The 20628-nt window shown below is 45.9% G+C and overlaps 1 protein-coding gene across 1 annotated transcript in view; it reads right to left on the reverse strand.

The window, feature by feature from the left end:
• VPS13D (vacuolar protein sorting 13 homolog D) overlaps positions 1–20628 on the reverse strand; it is a 121340-nt gene that overhangs the window by 78341 nt on the left and 22371 nt on the right. Inside the window, 21 exon segments of the mRNA XM_048518838.1 lie at positions 1287–1409; positions 1958–2098; positions 2588–2677; positions 2885–3091; positions 3678–3752; positions 4732–4954; positions 5966–6121; positions 7029–7162; positions 7306–7571; positions 9288–9497; positions 10093–10199; positions 11334–11505; positions 12227–12437; positions 12608–12827; positions 14429–14611; positions 14919–14987; positions 14990–15122; positions 16031–16169; positions 17095–17206; positions 18131–19174; positions 19981–20129. Of these exon segments, the coding sequence (XP_048374795.1) occupies positions 1287–1409; positions 1958–2098; positions 2588–2677; positions 2885–3091; positions 3678–3752; positions 4732–4954; positions 5966–6121; positions 7029–7162; positions 7306–7571; positions 9288–9497; positions 10093–10199; positions 11334–11505; positions 12227–12437; positions 12608–12827; positions 14429–14611; positions 14919–14987; positions 14990–15122; positions 16031–16169; positions 17095–17206; positions 18131–19174; positions 19981–20129 (4164 nt within the window).

Below are 20628 nucleotides of genomic sequence, written 5' to 3' on the forward strand. Positions count from 1 at the left end.
CATTGAAAGTGGACTGAAAGTGCATTTTTCAGCAAGTGCGGAAGGGGCAGAAAGTCTAACGCCTGGAATCGTTGTTAAGATAGTTAGTTTCCTTCCTTCCGAATCACACCTGCACGATGCATACTGCAGGGAAAAAAAAATTTCAAAGGGAGTTTAAAACTTGACTGGAGAGCGAGAGAGCAGCTACTGACAGCGTTTCATATTTAGGTCCTGGACAAGAAGAATAAAAGCCCTCGAGAGTCTTACCCAAATGCTGCCAACCACACTTGGCTTCTGCTGGTTTCGAGTCACCGCTTTGTGGGATTCCAGCATGAGCCAATCTCCTTTAAAGGAGTTAACAGGCGGGACATCTACAGCATTTGCGCAAGGAAGGTGTCTCAAGCGAGAGCAGTGGTTCCTAACCTGGGGTACGCATGCACAAAAAGAAAAATTATGTGATGGTTTTGATCATATGGGGGTACAGTTTTAAGGAAATGGGTTGCCAAGGAGTGAAAAAAGGTTGGGAGCCGTTGTGTTAGAGGACAGGAGTGGCTAGAGGGAGAAGTTGTTTTGGGGTCCGTTCCAAACTGAAGAGGTGGGGGGAAGGGCTTTCAACTAACCAACTCAGGCCCCTTCCGCATATGCAGATTAATGCCCTTTAAATTCTCTTTCAATTTATGGAGCCATGCGGAATAGCAAAATCCACTTTCAAACCACTGTGAAAGTGGATTGAAAGTGCATTATTTTGCATGTGCGGAAGGGGGCTCAGTGATTCTAAGAGCAATAGAGGCCAAAGCCACGCAGGGGTCAGGATCACAGAAGCAGACGGAGGATGGCTGGCATTATGGGTGGGTCTGGGACGTGAAGAAGAAAGGAGGCCCCTGGAACCACAAGCATTGGAGGGGAGAAATAGTGCGAAGTCTGATGCTGCAAAGAGTGTGTGTTCATATGAGGGAGAAGGTGCAGACAATAGGTAAGATTATCTCCAGAGGCCTAATTATTCTGCAAACAAACACTTGAAAACAAACTCTGCTCAGACCACAGACAGATGTTTCATCTGGCAGACAGAAGAGACAAACTGTGTCAAGTCAAAGAGACAAGCATTCCGGTGTTTAAAGCACAACCAACGTAGGAGCACACGCGAGAGGAAACTCAGAGTAGAAAAAAAATGTCCCTTGCCGCGGTGCCGTTAAGTACGCCACTAAAAGCACAGTGATGGCAAAGGTCACGACTTGGTTTACTGTAAGTGGGCATCGACAAGTTTTTAAAACATCCATACAGAGGGATATGATGGCCGCGTCTCCTACCCTGTCCAAGCGATGGAGGATCGACCGATGAGCCCATCCATTCTTCAGATTCGATGGCCTCGGTTTCTTTCTCCTGTTTGCAGTAATCCGCCATCCACGACTGTTTGGTGCTGGCATATTGCTCTGGAGTGGGAGGGGAACAGATTGGAAGGGAAAACTTACTTAGGATGTACTAAGTAAGTAATTGAAACGTCTCCATTTTCAGATAAAGAGATGGTTCGCCATCTTTTGTCAGCCCTTCGGGGGGTAGGTGGTTTACCAAATCAAATGAATGAATGAATGAATGAATGAATGAATGAACGAACGAACGAACGAACGAACGAACGAACGAATGAATGAATATGGAATGTGGCCAAGTTTTTAATGGAAGCTCTGAAAATTTCCAGGATAAAGTAAACAGCCCAGAGCTTGCTGTTATATAGACCCTTAATTTTAAAGCAGTAAATTTTTACGTCTATAACTGTTTCATATTTTAATTGAAGTTTGAAGATTCTTTTTATCCCAAATATTTATTTTACTTTATGACATTTTATAGTTTATTGTCCTTTTATGCCATTAAAGGATATGGGAATTGAACTGACGTTGTTGAAAACGAGGACGCTGAATTGGGCCGCCAGTCTGATTTAGTAAGGCTCTTCCTCTGCTATTTGAGCCACGTGCGGTTGACCTACCAATTAACACAGAAGTGATGTTGATATCCAAGTGATGCTTCGTTTTCACCTCCAACTTCAGCCGCGAGGGGTGGAGGCGACTGGCCACCTGCTGCTGCCAAGTTAGGGAGCACGGCCAGGGCTCAATGAACGGTTCCCAGCCTGGGGAAATAGTGAGGAAGCATGAGAGAAACAAAACAAGTTGGTGAGGCTTGAGATCAATTGGGAAGCTGACCGAAAAGCCCAACCACATCCTATCAGGTTCATTCGATCCTGCAAAGTGAAGCTGGAGAAAGCGATCAACACTGAAGGGGTAGTTTAAAAAATGGACATCTGTTTTCTGAACTACCCGTTTATCCTGCCCCTCCTTTGTGTCCTCAAGTCTCCCTTTATGGAAGAGCTGAAGGTGGCCTGTGCATACTAATCTCTACTAAACTTAAAGTTAATTCTTCTTTGTTACACTCTCATGATAAGTTGGCAATGGCTGCTGTTTTACAATTCGATAGATTTAAGATCTTGATCATTAACGTGTACATCCCTGCGGCCAAAAATAAGGCTCGATCAGAACTGAATTGGATGGGCCTTGAAAACTACGTTGCTGAACTGACGAATGCAAACCCCTCCTTTGCGTGAAACGTATTTTGCACCTACCGGAAAGCTCACGGTTATAATAATCTCCAGAGAGTGTAAAATGAGCATAGCCTTCAGGGGTGGCTCTCAGATGCTGGAGAAAATTCAGACCTGCCAATTAAAAGTAAAACAGGGTTATGGAATCAGAAAAGAGCAGGTTTCAAAGTCCAACTCCAACCATTTATCAACAGCTCACTGCTGTGCGAGACAGCATTTCAAAGGCCTCCACAGAAGTTTGCTGTGCCAGACAAAAATGGAAAAACCTGCCCACCCTGGCTCCTATGTGTATAGCCAGTGAAGATGGCCACTACCACTCACGTGAAAAGGTCAGCTCAGCTAAGGGGACGTCGCAGTCCATGCAGTCATCTATGAAGCAAATACAGATGCTTTCGGCTTTAATTTCCACCCCGGAAATCGAGTGCAGGGCCACGGAGCCCTGACTCTCCTGCTGACTCGAGTTCGAAGGCACGCGTTTCAGCGGTTCGGCATTCTTGAACAACCAGCTTGCCGCTTTCTTCAGCTGACCTGAGCTCACGACGCGGGCGGAAAAAAAGGAAATCGAGAACAGCGCGGTCAGGAATATTGTTTCTCAAACCTGTAAAAATGGCAGGTAGCTGAACATCTGCTTAATCGGCAAGCATTGGTTTGGCTTTGTTCTTAAAACTATGAAGTTGAAAAGATCAGAAAAAAAACTGTATAGGAAGAATCTATAGCTATCTTTATTTTTGTTGCCATCAAGTCACAGTTGACTTCTTGCGACTCCTGATGAGTGTAGTGGTTAAGAGCAGGTGGATTCTAATCTGGAGAATCTGGTTTGATTCCTCACTCCTCCACCTGAGTGGCAGAGGCTTGTCTGGATTTGTTTCCACACTCCTACATTCCTGCTGGGTGACCTTGGGCTAGGCACAGTTCTTTGGAACTCTCTCAGCCCCACCTGCCTCACAAGGTGTCTGTTGTGGAGAGAGGGAGGGAAAGGAGTTTGACAGCCACCTTGTGTCTCCTTACAAGAGAGAAAGGTGGGGTATAAATCCAAACTCTTCTTCTCTTCTTCTTCAAAACAGTAAGAAAACAGTTTCAATTCGTTTTGTAAGTAATATTACTAAGGCCCTACCTTGGCACACCAAAAGAGCTTTGCGGCAGTCATCGACACTGAATCCCAGTTCCTGTAGTCGGGCCAGCTGTAACTCTGAAAGAGAAGATTTAGTCGCTGTTCAGGGGATTCGTTTTACTTTCAGTTCTACGGATGCAATCTATCGATCAGAATTAAGAAATGGTTCTTAGTTAACAGAAGAATGGTATAACATTTTGCCCCTTCAATAGCTAGATTTGAGTGCAGTAGAGACCAAGAAGATATGCAGGGTACAAACATTGGAGGGTCAAAGCTCCCATTGTCAGATACCATGAGCTCAGACTCTCAGAAGCTTACACCCCAAAAATCATGTTAGTCTCTAAAACCATGATAGCCAGCGTGGTATAGTGGTTAAGAGCCGGTGGATTCTAATCTGGAGAACCAGGTTTGATTCCGCACTCCTCCACCTGAGTGGCAGAGGCTTATCTGGTGAACCAGATGTGTTTCCATACTCCTACATTCCTGCTGGGTGACTTTGGGGTCCAGGGGTCTGCAACCTGCAGCTCTCCAGATGTCCAATTGGCCATGGTGGCAGGGGCTGATGGGAATTGTAGTTTATGAACATCTGGAGAGCCGCAGGCTGCAGACCCCTGGGCTAGTCACAGTTCTTGGGAGCTCTCTCAGCTCCACCTACCTCACAAGGTGTCTGTTGTGGGAAGAGGAAGGGAAAGGAGCTTGAAAGCCACCTTGAGTCTCCTTACAGGAGAGAAAAGTGGGATATGAATCCAAACTCTTCTTCTTCTCCAAGATGCTTCCCTTCTCCTTGCTGCCGCTCTCTGACCCACGAGGCTATTCACTCTGCATGGATCTCAGAATCTCAGGAATGATTTTTCCATGAGTCTGAAGGGGCAGCTGGAATAGAGTTAAAATCTGCACGTGTCTTATGGGGGTGCCTGGCTGGATATAGGTGGCTGAGCGGGGATGAATTGAGGAGCCAATTCAGCACAAAGTAAATTCACAACGTAGCAGGATTTACTCTGCATCTGGATTGACTCTGCTACACTGGGGGGAGGGGGTTTGCAAATCAAATCCATACCGAGGACTGGATCCAGAGTGTGTTTCGCAGCATCTGTGGTTTCTGAGGCTAGTCCCAGGACCTCTTTTACCGAAGCAGCAGGAGCAGAAACAGACGCTCTGCCGTCCGAGGCAGAAGCATCAGGCACAGCGCTGCTGGTCTGGCCAGGAATGGACTTGGCTATCGCCAGAAACAGCTGCACGTCATTGTAAGACAATCTGATGTCCAGCGCTTGCAAGTGGATCTGAGGACATTGAGAAACAAAAGGCAAATTACCTGGCAATAGATGAAAAGAAACGAAGATATCTGAATTTTTTTGTTTAACTTGGCCTTGACTTTTGTTTCGGCTACCAATGGAGCTCCTTAACCTGGCTTATCTAGTCAAATTCAAAAATTGAGCACAAACCAAAACTTGCACATCTCTCAAATCTGAATCTCTGCCGTTTGCATGCACATGGGGAATGCGCTGCCTTGTGGGCATGAAGGAATTATGGGGAAATCATGAGCCTTCTGTTAAAGCATTATGCATAGAGGCTCAAATGGACACACAAGAATTATGGGCCGAATTGGTGTTAAGTACCATCTGTAAAACATTTTAATGTTGCTCTCTTTAATTTCTGTAGACACTGTTAGTTCCATGTTGTTTTTCCAAAAGAATTCCCATGTTTTTTTAAATGTACATTTTTGTTCACATTTTGTGCCCATAGAATCATACTGTCCTTAACTGATTCCGTTTCAGTTTTGAATTCCAGAATTAATCTGTAAATTTTTGCTGATAGCCATTTTGTCAGATGAGGTAAAGATTTGATCTAGTGCGGTCTTTTTTGTTTTCCCCAAAAAAACCCCAACTTTCTTTTTCTTCCAGGTAATAATTGTTTAATTTTAAGTATGTGTATTGATGATTACAATACTAGAAATATTTGTAACAAAGCAGAAATCTCCTTTACTATTGTTTCACTTCTTCATATGCTACCATAATATATCTTTTTGTGTTTTCTTTATGTTAACCTCAAATAAAGATAATTTAAAAAGAAAAAGAATTATGGGCTGAATACGTGGGGGGTTTTTTTTGTAACACTGTATTCCTCCTTATATGGAACTGATATAAAAGAGAACTGTTTTATTGAAAATACTCACAATATTATGCAAACTAGGCTGAGAACAAGCATCACTTTTTTTAGAGAGAATTTTTAGAGATAATGTCTATATATGTCTGACGGCAGCGTCCCCTTCTAGTTGTTTTGCATAATACTACCTCTAAGACAGGAGGGAAGTCTTCGCTGTTGAACGCATCCAGCAATCCAGACCCGCTGGGATAGGAAGAATTGCCCACAAGGTCAACCTGGATTTGTACGGGATCGATAATAGAAAGGGCCGTTTCCTGCTCATTTCCCAGCCGGCATGAAAAAACCTAAGCGGACAGAATTCAAGAGTTGAAACAGCGATTGTGAGCTCACGTGTTCAGCCCCCCTCCCATTTTCCCCAGAGTTTCTGAAAAAGCCACCTGGCTTCCTGCCCTACAAGATAATGGATGTAACACAGTTCCCGTGGGACAGATTAATCAGGGGAAGGCTAGTTGTCTACTAAACATGTGAAGCCATAAAGTAAAGATCAAGGAAAGAATGCACAGATGGCAGTGGATACATATTATTTCAAGAGGCCCCAAAGGTTAGTTGAATTCAGTTGCAGGGTAGGGTAGGGAAGAGAGAGACAAGCTAGCCCACTCTACCCTGCAACATTGATTTAAGACCGGGTCCAAGATGGAATGTGGTGGAAGACAGGAAGAAGGTTATAACATTATACATGGGGTGGAAAGCAGACAGAGAGAATTTCTCTCTCCTGAAATACGAGAACTGGAGGGCATCCAGCAAAGCTAATGGGCAGCAGATTCAGAACGGACAAAAAGAAATCCTGCTTTACACAATGAGAATTAAATGGTGGAAATTCAAATGTGGAATTTTTGCCCAGAAGATATTATGATGGCCACAACCACGTACAGCTTCAAGCAGGAATTAGACAGATTCATGGAAAAGGGGTCTATTGGTAGCTACTAATATGGGGTCTAAAGGGAACTTCTACATTCAGAGGCAGTCAGCCTCTGAATCCAAGCGCCAGGAGGCAACATCAGGGGGAAGGCCTCGACTTCAACATGATGGAGTCAAGGTGGTGCAGTGGTTAAGAGCAGATGGACTCTAACCTGGAGAACTGGGTTTGATTCCTTACTCCTCCACTTGAGCAGCAGATTCTGATCTGGTCAACTGGATTTTACCAAAAAAAACCCTCCATTCATTAGGAAAAAGACAGAAATGTATTCATACCTCAATGCCGAATAAACTGCCCGAGAAAGGCCGGTCCACCAATTTGGGCTTGTAAGTTAGAACTGTGGTTCCCTTCAGAATAATGGCACTAGTATCCAGAGAGGACATGTCTTCAACCACCACAAATTCCGTACCTGGAGGGGAAAAACCCACCCAAACTCAGCTGGATTTTTTAACACAAAACCCAACAAATGCGTCTCCGCTATCAAAACCTCTCCTTGCTACCAGTTTCCAGTGCTCTCTGGCCATTGATTGCTACACAGTAAACTGGCCTCACCCGTCACATTAATCTTGACTTCCAGCTGCTTCTCGGCAGAGATCTGGAGGGAAGAACGTTTGGTGACGATCCCGCACTTCACTGCTTTGGGAATAATGGCCATTTCGGCGCTGCAGGTGCGCTGCCGGGAAGGGGTGAGGTCGGGCGGCTTCTTGGTGTCGCTGGGCGTCTGTATGAAGTCGTGAACGAGCACGAGCCAGTCAAATATCAGGAACACGCGAAGGTTGTTCAGGACAACGGTGAAGCAGGAGGAATCCTTGGTAGATCTAAGACAACCCCCCCCCCCCAAATCAGTGAGCAAAGAATGTGATTTACGTCCCCTTAGGCATCTCAAAGAGAAAGACCAAGGCCCCTTCCACACATGCAGAATAATGCACTTTCAATTCACTTCCACAATTGTTTGCAAGTGGATTTTGCTATTCCGCACAGCTCCAAAATGCATTGAAAATAGACTGCCTTATTCTGCATGTACGGAAGGGGCCTAAGATTCAGTGAGGCATAAACTTTGGGGGTTAGAGCAGTGGTGGGATCCAAAAATTTTAATAACAGGTTCCGATGGTGGTGGGATTCAAACAGTGGCGCCGCCGCCGCCGCACACACGCACCTCCAGTCCCTATTGGGCAGGAGGTTGCTTTAGTAACCTCTTCTCGGCACTCAGAAAAAATTAGTAACCACTTCTAGAGAAGTGGTGAGAACTGGTTGGATCCCACCTCTGGGTTAGAGCTTCCATGCTTTGCATTGATATTTCTATATTAGCTTCTGGATTTTATTGTTTTTTGGGGGGCTGTTCTTTATCATTCTTTTCTAAATATGTATCAGCTGAGGACCCACTTCATAAATTGTTTAGTTTTGCTGTCTCAGCCTAACACTTTTCTGTATCCAGATTCGATTTTGAAGAAGGAGAAGAGTTTGGATTTATACCTCACCTTTCTCTCCTATAAGGAGACTCAAAGTGGCTGGCAAGCTCCTTTCCCTCCCTCTCCCCACAACAGACACCTTGTGAGACAGGTGGGACTGAGAGAGCTCCAAAGGACTGGCCCAAGATCACCCAGCAGGAATGTAGGAGTGAGGAAACACATCTCGTTCACCAGATAAGCCTCTGCCACTCAGGTGGAGGAGTAGGGAATCAAACCCAGTTTTCCAGATTAAAATCCACCTGCTCTCAACCAGTACACCACACTGGAATTAAGTGCATCTGATGCCATCATGTGCTGCCTCCCTGACAGGCTGCATTGATGGAGCAACAGTGGCGTAGGAGGTTAAGAGCTCGTGTATCTAATCTGGAGGAATCGGGTTAGATTCCCCGCTCTGCCGCTTGAGCTGTGGAGGCTTATCTGGGGAATTCAGATTAGCCTGTGCACTCCCACACACGCCAGCTGGGTGACCTTGGGCTAGTCACAGTTCTTCGGAACTCTCTCAGCCCCACCTACCTCACAGGGTGTTTGTTGTGAGGGGGGAAGGGCAAGGAGATTGTAAGCCCCTTTGAGTCTCCTGCAGGAGAGAAAGGGGGGATATAAATCCAAACTCCTCCTCCTCCTCCTCCTCCTCCTCCTCCTCCTCCTCCTCCTGTTCTTCTTCTTCTTCTATACAGGACCCATTCCCATAGGATATGCATCAAGCTATTGGAAGTTCAGCACAAGTTCTCATGGCCGCTGGCGACATGCCCGCATCGCACTGCACACTAAGGAGGCGCTCAGATTTTGCTGAGGAATTTCACACAGGAACGAGACCGTGAGACTTCATGAAAACAATCATTTCTTGCAATGCACCGGACACAGTGATCTCAGGAGGGAAAGTATTTGTCTTTAACAACTCTAAGATCAATCCAGTGTCCCAAGCAGAACACATTTGATCCTGAAGTCTCATATGCCATGCAGGATTCCTGGAGTGGCTGGGGGAGATTTCCAGGGTGCCAGGGGAACCTACCCGCCTTCCTAACCCTGAGGGCGGGTTGTTCAGAAGCATCGGAAAAGGGCTCCTACCTGTAATGAAGCTCGATCTGAATTGCTCCCTGGGTGCTCGTGTTCTTGGATGACTGGAAGATGCAATTGAACACGTTCGGCATCCCCAAAGACGCCCTCTGCCCGGCGTATCGCGTGTCAAACGCCATCATGGAATGGGAGACCAAGTTTGTGGATTTGGTTTGGTTTGAGAAACTCTCAAAGAGCAATTTGGACTTCTTGAAGTCAAACCTACACAGTTTCAAGCAAAACAAACAGAAAACTCTCGTCTCTCATCCAACCAGGAACAACCCTGTTTGTGGATGAGATCAAGGCAGCCAGCTCAGGGCAACTGTCTTATACGAGTAGAAAAAAATCCTATTCATTTTATTTATTTTTCCATTTATATCCCGCCCTCTCCAGCAGGGCTCAGGGTGGCGAACAATAAAACAGGCATAAAAACAATTCAGATATATAAAAACCAGTGAGAGCAAGCTCAGATGGCGACTCCTCTCCCTCCCCACCCTTCATGCTGATCTATTCTCAGACTCATTCCCAGCAGTACCAAGGCTAGACTCAGATGGGCAAAAATCAGCAACGTTTCTTCCCAAGCTTTGGCAACCAAATGTCAAAGCACCTGGCTCTCTTATCATCCGAGATCCCAGGATAAAGAACCTAAAAGCTTGCTCTTTCGTCAGCTTCCTGAAGCCGCCCTGCAAGGTCTGGTGGGGAATTGAGGCTGAAGCCCCAGTTGGACACTGCGAGGCTGCCGAAGCGAAAGTGCCAACTTTAAGAGCTTGCAGCCACAATAATCAATCACAGAGCAAAAACTGGCAGACCGACATACCTGGCTAGTGAACCATCCTTTCCTTGGGGGTTTGTCAGTTCCAGACTGACGTTGACCATGTCGATAAGGAAAGACACGGAGGTGTACACTTCTCCACTCAACACAGTCTACAAGGGCAAAGGAATAAATATTACAAAGAAGGGGTTGAATTCACCACTAAATATTACCCACGTTCAAGGTATTACCCACATGAGGTATCTTCAAACTACCTGGCCCCACCTGGAGCAAACACAATCCAGCATCCAACATTCGTCTTCAAAAAATAAAGAATCTCAACCATGAAATATGTTCCTTTTAGTCCACCAGAATTTATAACCAATACATTCAAGTAAGGTCAGTTACCACATGTATTCATGTTTTTTTCCTGCCTTCAATACCTTGTTTCCCCGAATATAAGACATCCCCAGAAAATAAGACGTAGTAGAGGTTTTGCTGAAGTGCGAAATATAAGGCATCCCCCAAAAGTAAGATGTAGCAAAGTTTTTGTTTGGAAGCATGCCTGACGAACAGAATACAGAAATAAAAGACATCCCCTGAAAATAAGACATAGCGCATCTTTGGGAGCAAAAATTAATATAAGACACTGTCTTATATTCGGGGAAACACGGTATTTATTGCCCCTCGCCCTCATTTTCATTCATCCTAAAAATCTCCTGAATATTTCTGTCCCAACTATATTAACGTCAGCCCACTAAAGACAACTTGCAGGGTAATCCTAAGCACGGACTTCAAATGGAATTGGAAGGTTGTGACTCTGCTAAGGCCTGCGCTGTTTGTGAATCAATGCTGAGTGAACTTCAGTGGATTAAATCCATCCAGCAGATTAACTGGCATTTGAATGAAAACATCATCGAAGATAAAAAGGGGCCAGTAATGTAAAGTTGGGGGGCGGGGGGGGAAGCCTGCTTAATTGAGAACTCCTTTTCATTTGGCTAAAAAACTTTTGACAGCTCAACCTAATATATTTTTATTCCTTCCCTTCCACCAAGTACTTCGGAGTGGAATACAAAGTTCTCTCTTCCCTATTTTCATTTAACAATCCCCTGGGTAGGCCAAGGGGCCAAGGTTTCCCAGTGAGATTCCCAGCAAACCAGGAATTTGAACCCAGGTCTCAGTTTCTCCAAATCCACAGTAACTCTCACCTATGGACCTGTCATATCCTGCATTCCTAACCTGAACACATTAACTAACTCTGATTATCCTAGAGCCGATTTTCAGCTGGAAAACCGCAATGTTCTCACGTGTATTCTCGGGTCTTGTAAGTCATACGGACGCATGAACTCCTCTATCGGTTCCCCCAGATTATTCTCGAGGAGTCCTCGGATCAGCTTATATTTACTGAGATCCAGAAAACAATGCAGTGATGACAGGTTGCCGTGAATGGAGATATCTGGAACAGAGTGGCTTATCTCTCTGCAAAAGAAAAATCGTCCACAGGTCAAGGACCTACAGCAAAAGTTCAAAACAGATTTGCCGTATCGCAACATGAGCAAATTGCCTACAGAAAAATCAACAGTTGGCGGATGCCAATTATTTTAATTTATTGTTTTATTTGAAACATTTGAATCCATGACCTGAATGAATAGACTTAGGGAACTGTGTATGTTTAGTTTGGAGAAGAGAAGGTTAAGGGGTGACACGATAGCCATGTTTAAATAGCTGAAGGGATGCCATGTTGAAGAGGGAGCGAGCTTGTTTTCTGCTGCTCCAGAGACTAGGACCAGGAGTAATGGGTTCAAGGTACAGGAAAAGAGATTCCACCTAGACCAGGGGTAGGGAACCTGCGGCTCTCCAGATGTTCAGGAACTACAATTCCCATCAGCCTCTGTCAGCATGGCCAATTGGTTGAAATTCCATGCTGGTAGAGAACTTGATGGGAATTGTAGTTCCTGAACATCTGGAGAGCCGCAGGTTCCCTACCCCTGACCTAGACATTAGGAAGAACTTCCTGACAGCAAGGGCTGTTCAACAGTGGAATCAGGTGGACATCAGGTGGGGGTTTAGTCAATTGGACCCACATGAGTGCCTCTCCCTGTCAGGTAGGAACCTATGTTAAATGCACCCAGTAAAAGCACAGTGGATCACCACGTAAACAAGTTGGAAAGACCCTTCCAGCTAAAACTGGAGAACTTACTTGTCCAAGTTTCTTTCCACTTGCAGCTTCAGCCGGAAAGGGTCAGCCAAGAGGCTTCTGCCCGTCTGCCTGACAACGTAGGAAGGGAAGGTCATATCCACCTTGCTTTCCTCCGAGTCCTTCGAATATTCCCTGGGGAATCTTTCGGCCGCAAAAATATCCATATCCTGCAGATCGACCACAATGCAGTCTAACAGGCAGACATGTTCCTCTGCAAGAGATAAATCCATAATTGTTATTCTCCCCCAGCCAAATTCTCTGTGGAACAAAAACAAATGTTCCTCTAAACAGCGTATCTCAACTGATAAAAGCCATCCACCGAGCTATCACCAGGAGCAGCCCTAATATCTCATGCGTGGGGTCCAGCCTTCTGCAACTTACCTGGACTGTCCGGTGCCGGCGAAGAGGGTAGATTAGGAGGCTTAGTTGAAACAGATGCTGCAGGGTCATTTTTCAGCTTCAGACTGGGTCCAGAAGATGGCAATTTCATAAACAACCCCTCTGAGGGACTCGATGCTGCCTTGGATTCGTCAGCACTTGACGCTTTCTTCATGCTGTGTTTCGGGGTCCCCGGGGATGAAGAAAACTGAGCCGAATCTTGCTAGAAAGTAACCCAAAAAGCCAATGAGCTCCAGAATTGAGTGGAACTTTGCCATTCTGCAACATTCACCACAGAACAGACACTTTTATAGGAGACGCGGCTGCACCATTTTCGGCTGGTTAAACAGAGAGAAACACACGGCTGCCGTGCGCAGAAGGCAGCCACTGGAACTGTCTCTTTGCTGAGGTCCCCACTGAATGGCCCCTCAGCCTCAACACCTCTCCTGCATGCTTGTCTGCTCCGTGGGAGACCAGAAAGAGGGGGGACTGGATCGCCCAGCCCCTCCCAGTCCCCGTGTGCAAGGAGCCCGGGGATATGAAATACATCACATTGGGACCAGCCTTTGAAAAGATAGGTTTTGCATCCTTTCTTTAAACACCACACAGCTGTCCTGTCAATGATTCATGACAAGCAGAAAAGGACATGAATAACATTCAGTAAATAGACAGTAAAGCCAGCATGATGTATGGTTAAGGCAGCAGACTCTAAAGCCAGGTGTGGCATAGAGCTTAAAAGAAGCATTCCCATCCCAGAGGAGACCAAACATTCCCTATCCTCCACCACTTAGTGGCAGGAGGCTTATTCAGCTGAACCAGATGCTTTCCTCTCTCCCTACATTCCTGCTGGGTGACCTCCTGGGCTGGGGTCCCACATTTCTGGGAGCTCTCTCAGCCCCCACCACCACCTCCTGAGCATGTTGGTTGTGGGGAGAGGAAGGGAAAGGAGCCTGTAAGTCACCTTGAGTCTCCTAACAGGAGAGAAAGGCAGAATATAAATCCAAACTCTTCTTCTTCTCTAATCTGGAGAACTGGGTTGGATTTCCAACACACCCCCCCCCCCCACCCCATGAGGCCTGCTGGGTGACTTTGGGCTGGTTACAGTTCTTTCAGAAGTCCCTCAGCCCTCATGGAGGCAGGAAATGGCAAATCACCTTTGAATGTATCTTGCCTTGACAAGCCTAAAGTTGCTGTAAGCCATCTGTGACTTGCTGGCACATGCACGCATAAATGGGCAGTGTTTGACCAGTCAAGAGAGTACTCTGCTACCCATACTTTGTGCACGCATCGCCAATACCATAAACTGTTTCCATAACATCGGACTGCAAGCAGAAACACATGCACTTTTACCCAAACCCACACATCTCTGGTTTAGCCAGTCATTTACCCTCTGGAGAGACTAATGGACAGTCATAGAGACACAGCAAACCACGTTCCAAATCAAACCAACCCTTCTGGAATTCTGCAATAGAGCTAGGAAATACAAACAGCACTTTTTGGATAGCCAAATGTTGAAGGAGATTTGGACGAGGGCTGAATTCCACAAGTTTGGGGAGGAGGCCGGGATTGGGGCGCAGGGTTCAGTAGCAAAAAAAAAACGGCAGAAAAAAAGCATTCCGAAGGACGCCTAGCATACCTCCACAAATAAACAGGGGTCCTTATGCACGCGCTGCCTTGCAAAATCAAATCCTCAAGAAAGGAAGGAACAGAAATATTACAACCCAAGCTAATTGATGGCACATAGAATGTCTCGAAGTGCCGGCTCGGTTTGGCTGCAGTACCTAGGGTTCGGCAAGCAAAGCGAGAGGTATTAAAGAGATTCACCTTATCTTTCAGCGAGAAGGTACCTAGGCTGCCAGCAAACAGGAACCTGTTTTTGACTTTAAGCTTGCCGAGATTGGCCACGATCAGGTGGTTGGACTTGGAGCTTTCGGGGATCAAGAGGACAGGCGCGCCCGCTTCGATGTCCAGGAGCACTCTGGAGGCCCGCTGGGCCTGGTCTCTTACCTAAGAACAAGCAGAAGTCGTCTAAAAAATATAGTACAATGGCATGACCAGGGGTGTACCGACCAGGGGGATATATGGGGTAACAAATATTCCCAGATTGTAAAGATTAAAGCCCACCACTCACAGGGTCTCTTTGCTGGGTATGAAGGTGATTGTAAGCCCCTTTGAGACTCCTTACAGGACAGAAAGGGGGATATAAATTCAAACTCTTCTTCTCTTCTTATTTTTGCAATGTAATGACCATGAGGCTTTCTCCAACAGCTAGAAGAATCCACCCATGCTTCAAATTGCTGCAAAAGAGCCCCACAGAAGCATACCCGCCTCGCCCTTCTTCGATCGCTGGGTTTCTGGCAAGCTAAGACGCGTCCTGGAGCTTTCGAGAGTGAAATGCTGGATGAAAGACACCACCTCTGCTTGGAAGCGCTGGGTGTGAACGTACTGCACCGAAGCCATCCGCAGGCTCACGCGCATGTCATAATCTCTCTGCAGCAGTGGATCAGGGCGGACATACCTGACAAGGAAAGAGAAGTTTCAGGGAGCTCTACCGAGTATCATCCGAACCTGCTGTGGACAGCGGGTTGTCTCAGTATTAGGGGTCTGATGGGAAACCGATGCCATGGACTCATCTAGCTTTCCTGCTAGTGGAAAAGGCCAGAGGGAGCTTCTTTCTGACCTCCCCACCCTTTGATGGGGATTATGGGACTGATGTGTTTAATAGCAAAGGGAACTGGGCAAGATTGAGCAAAATTTCACCACTTTGCATTGGAACCAAACATGTCTCAAATCACAGGAGGGCTGGAAAGCTAGCTGTCAGGACTAAAGTCCTAACACCTAGCCCTGATCCCAAGAACCCTTCCTGAGACACCCTGATGTGAATCAACTCATGCAGCTGAGATCCCACAGGCAGGGAACAAAGCACATTAATTTTAGCAAGGACTGATGAATGGAACTTTACTATTGCATATTTTTTTTTCCCTGAGTGTCAACAGATCCTTTTAATGTACTCGTTAGAAGGCTTTCACAGTCCGAAATCACTTGGAGTGCTGTGCATTCCGGGCTGCATGGTCAGAATTCTAGCAGCATTTCCCTCCCGACGCTGCGTCTGGTATCTGTGGCTGGCATCTTCTGTGAGGAATAAAGATAGAAGATGAAGATGCACCCAGCTCTTGAAGATGCCAGCCACAGATGGTATGTAAACGCCAGGAGAGAATGCTGCTGTGAATTTATGGCCATACAGCCCGGAAACCACACAGCACCCAAGATCCTTATACATATCATACAAATGGTTACGAAAAAGTGTGGGAGTCTTCCCAATGTTACTGGTGGCCAGATGTAAACACAGAGATAGAATTTCAGGGTGCTCTGCAATCCTTAAATGAACTCTGCAAGATCCTCTCAGAAGGAAGCATAACCTCCAGCTTACTTATGGGATCCTGAAAGACGAGCGTTTTTCACCCCTTGGTGAGTAAAAGCGTTTCAGTCGCAAAGTTCCCCGGTGCGGTAAGGTCATTACCCAAGACAGAGCTGCCGATGCTCCCTTGAAGCACCAGGTCACCTTCTGCACAAATAGAAATCCATTCTGACATTTCTGGACAGAATCTTGCTCGCAAATAGATTGAAAAATTAATTCAAGGCCGGGGAGGCTGCATCTTTGTGGAAGGTGAGAATTTGGAGACCGACCCCTCCGGCGAATCAATCTGCATTTAAATGGCTCCAATCCTCCATCTGGTTTTCAGTCTGGCAGAATTGGAAGTCACAGGCTTCGCACAAACCACATTGGTTTTAGTTAATTCAGTTTTCAAAAGGAGATACTTTTTCAGTAAGCATCTTAAAAGCGGGGTAGAATCCCTGGAGGTTTTCCAGATAGCCTGGAACTATAATTCCCCATCAGTTCTGTCAGCATGGCCCAATTGGCCATGCTGGTAGGGGGGGGGCTGATGGGAATTGTAGATTCCCTGAACTATCTGATGAGCTCAAGGAGGTTCCTACCAGCTGACTTAAAAAACTATCATTTCAGCCAGGAACCGGTGGCTCAAAAAAATAAATCAGGAGACAGCAGCAACATGAAACCTACTTTGAAGGACTGCTTAAAAGATTTATGGCAAATGAAGAAGAGTTTGAAGAAGTGTTTGGATTTATATCCCCCCTTTCCCTCCTGTAAGGAGACTCAAGGGGGCTTAAAATCTCCTTTCCATCCCCCCCCCCCTACAACAAACACCTTGTGAGGTGAATGGGGCTGAGAGAGCTCTGAAGAACTGTGACTTGCCCAAAGTCACCCAGTTGGCATGTGTTGGAGTGCACAAGCTTATCTGGTTCACCAGATAAGCCTCCACAGCTCAAGTGGCAGAGCGGGGAATCAAACCCGGTTCTCCAGATTAGAGTGTACCTGCTCTTCACCACTACACCACGCAACTGGGGAGTATGAAAACTATTCCAATGAGCCACTCTGTTCCTATAGAAAGGAGAAGATAGCGCAGACTCACCGATCATTTCCACGTGGGTGGTCAGCTTGGAGATGTTCAACTCATGAAGCAATCTCAGTGGTACGCCTTTATTCCAGGACCAAAGGACCAAGGGAATGGACCCATGGTTTAGCTTAGGAAAGAGGTGAGATTGGTACCAATTCCTGAAATACGCAGCCTGCAGCCTTCACAGTGCTATTAATGTATAACTCTTGCTCTTCAGTCCAATGCGACACACTTAAAAAAAAAAGAGCAGGTCACCCATATGAGATCAGGATACGAAGGGCAGGTAAATTAGAACGATGCGGCAGAACACGTCTGCAAAAGGGAGAGATGTGTAGTGCATTGCTGGCTACAAAATGCCAAATTAGTATCCAGGCACAGAGAGGTCGAGTCACCAGATTTGAGGAGTCTGGATTTATACCCCGCTTTTCATAACTGGAAGGAGTCTCAAAGCAACATACAAACTCCTTTCCTTCCTCTCCCCCCAACAGGCACCTTATGAGGCAGGTGGTGCTGAGAGAGTCCTGAAAGAACTGAGACTAACCAAGGGTCATCCAGCAGGTTTCATTTGTAGGAGTGGGGAAACAACTCCAACTCTCCAGATCAGAGACTGCCACTCGTAACCGCTACACCATGCTGGCTCTCAGTACACATGCAAGACCCAGTTCAGGAAGGGGCTGTGGCTTAGTGGTACAGGAACTGCTTTGTTTGCAGATTTCAGGTTCGATCGCAGGCATCCCCAGTTAAAAAAAATAATCACTTAATATGTGATGAAAAAAACTCTGCTACTTAAGAACCTGGGAAGCTGCTGCTGATCTCTGAATATGGATCTTGGTGGACCAAGGTTCTGATCCAGTGTAAGACAGCTTCATGTGTTCAGACCACGTTCAACAAAGGTCAGCCTCAACCACTGCCTGGTTCTAAACCACGAAGGCAACCACAGTTCTAAGATACTCAAAGTCCCAGCAAAAACATGACCACTCAAAATTGGTAAGCTGCAAATGAAACAATTTCCCACAACAAAAGTCCTCAGTATTAAAGGTCTCTCTCATACCTTCAAGTCCAGTTTGGTGTTCACAGAATCCTGGAATTCCAAATCGGACAAGACGCTCGCTTCCGACTTCACCGCCTGCTGAACGTCTTCGGGTTGCAGCCTCATGCTGTGGTTCTCAGCGGTGGATCCGATCCCAAAGAAATCCAGAATCACCACCCAGGTCTGGAGAGTTATTAAGACATCCAGACAGTTGAAGTCGACATCCACGCTGCGGTTGATTTTGCCGAAACGAGAAGAGAACTCCGGATGTTTCTTGTCTACCAGCAACATGTTGATGTGAACCAAAGAATCATCAAAGTCGCTCTTCCCACAAGGAGATCCTGGCTTGTTTCCAGAAGGGGAAGGAGGGGGAGTCAAGGGGTAGCCCGAATCCACGTCGTCTTTTTGTTTCTTGTGGGAGATGCAAGTAGGTCGCTGGTACAACTGAAATACATTGGGGGCTTCTTCCATGTGTGAAGGGAGAGAACGGGGCATTTCTGGATATTCCACATTAGAAACAGAGGGACAAGATTGGGAAAGATACTCTTTGTGAGCTAAGCTGGATGGTTTGGGTGCTCCGCGGGACACCATGAGGTTCTTATACAGAGAATTTGGATTCTTCTCTAGAAGGTCCTCCATCAGCAGAGACCGTAAGGCAATCTGAATGGATAAGGTGTGAGGGTGATCTTTGGTAAACTCAACGTCGAAATCCTGAAATTTTAAGCTAACCAGACCCTGGGCTCCAAGCGTAAGGTCGCCACTTAACTGGACCTGCAGCTCAGATATATGGAAGTTGGCTTGGATCTGGGTAAAAGACTGCGGCACTTCCTTGATGGGAATGAATTTGCTTGAAACAGTGGAAAAACTGGAATGGCTGAAAAGTCCATTCTCCTTCCTATCTGTGGAGAAGTCGGAGCTTGTGCTTCGGAGCGATGCAGATGGAGAACCGGAAGAGGGATAAGCAGCGGATGGGAAGGCAGACGAGGGCCTTGTCAGATCTTCGGTGTAAACTAGGTTGTCAAGAGTCTGCAAAACTTGTTCATATACATGTTTTGCCAATACCACCTGCATTCAACGGGGGAGGGGGGCAAGGAAACATCCAACATTAACATTTCTCCGTTTTGATACATTTTATTAACCTAAACATGTGCATCTCATGGTTCCGGGTGAGGGGGAAACCCTTACTCGAAGGACATTGACAAGTTGGAACGGGTTCAGAGGAGGGCAACCAAAATGGTAACAGGTCTGGGATCCAGGCCCTACGAGGAGAGACTTAGGGAGCTGGGGATGTTTAGTTTGGTGAAGAGAAGGTTAAGAGGTGACATGATAGCCGTGTGTAGATACCTGAAGGGATGTCGTGTTGGTGAGAGAGCAAGTTTGTTTTCTGCTGCTCCAGAGACTAGGACCAGGAGTAATGGGTTTAAGGTGAAGGAAAAGGGATTCTACCTAAACATCAGGAAAATCGTCCTGACAGTAAGGGCTGTTTTGACAGTGGAATGCACTACCCCAGAGAGTGGTGGAGTCTCCTTTGGAGGTTTTCAAACAGAGGCTGAATGGCCATCTGTCAGGAGTGCTTTGATTGTGTGTTCCTGCATTGCAGGGGGTTGGACTTGATGGCCTTTGGGGTCTCTTCCTTCTCTACGAACCTAACTAAGGTGCCTTGCAATATAAAATAATTTTAAAACCCTGAAAGATGATAATTAAAATCCAGCATTAAAACACCCAGCCAAGAATAAAAAGATAAAAAATAAGAATTAAAAAACAATAAAGTCTTTAAAGTGTTACCAGACTGTTTTTGTTTAAATGTTTGCCACCTAAGGTGAAACTTTATCTACTCGGGAGAAAGTGGGAGAGTTAGAAATTTACTTTACCTGCAAAGGGTTAACAAACTTCCCCTCAATTCTCATAATGCTTGAAGTTTCAACATCCTCAGCTATAAAGAAAGTCAACTCCGCATCTCTCTCGACAGGAAACTTCTCCATTCTGAACTGGATCGTAGCATCGTTCAAAATATGAAAAGCTGTAATTGAGAAGGCACAAAGAACATACATAAGAACATAAGAACAAGCCAGCTGGATCAGACCAAAGTCCATCTAGTCCAGCTCTCTGCTACTCGCAGTGGCCCACCAGGTGCCTTTGGGAGCTCACATGTAGGATGTGAAAGCAATGGCCTACTGGAAGGGAACATTGACTCTTGAAAGTTTATACTCTAAAAATCATGGTGGTCTGTAAGTGCGACTGGATTCGAATCTAGTTGTTAAAGGGGCAAAGAATTACCGTGTTTGTCTGTGAAACAGGAACCAATCTTAATGCCAGGGAGTTTATTTTTAGAGATTGTATTATATGTTATGTAATTCGCCTTGCGTTCCTATAAGGAAGAAAGGTGGCTAATAAAATGTTTTAAGTGAATAAATGTGTTAAATAAAATCAATAAAAATAAAATAGAATGACTGGACAGTAAGCCTTTTTCGCAATCATGTTTGTCAATAAAACCAACAGAGAGATCAGGGAGGTGGGAC

This window comes from Sphaerodactylus townsendi, linkage group LG16 (assembly GCF_021028975.2).
Source record: "Sphaerodactylus townsendi isolate TG3544 linkage group LG16, MPM_Stown_v2.3, whole genome shotgun sequence".
Classification (NCBI taxonomy): Eukaryota; Metazoa; Chordata; class Lepidosauria; order Squamata; family Sphaerodactylidae; genus Sphaerodactylus; species Sphaerodactylus townsendi.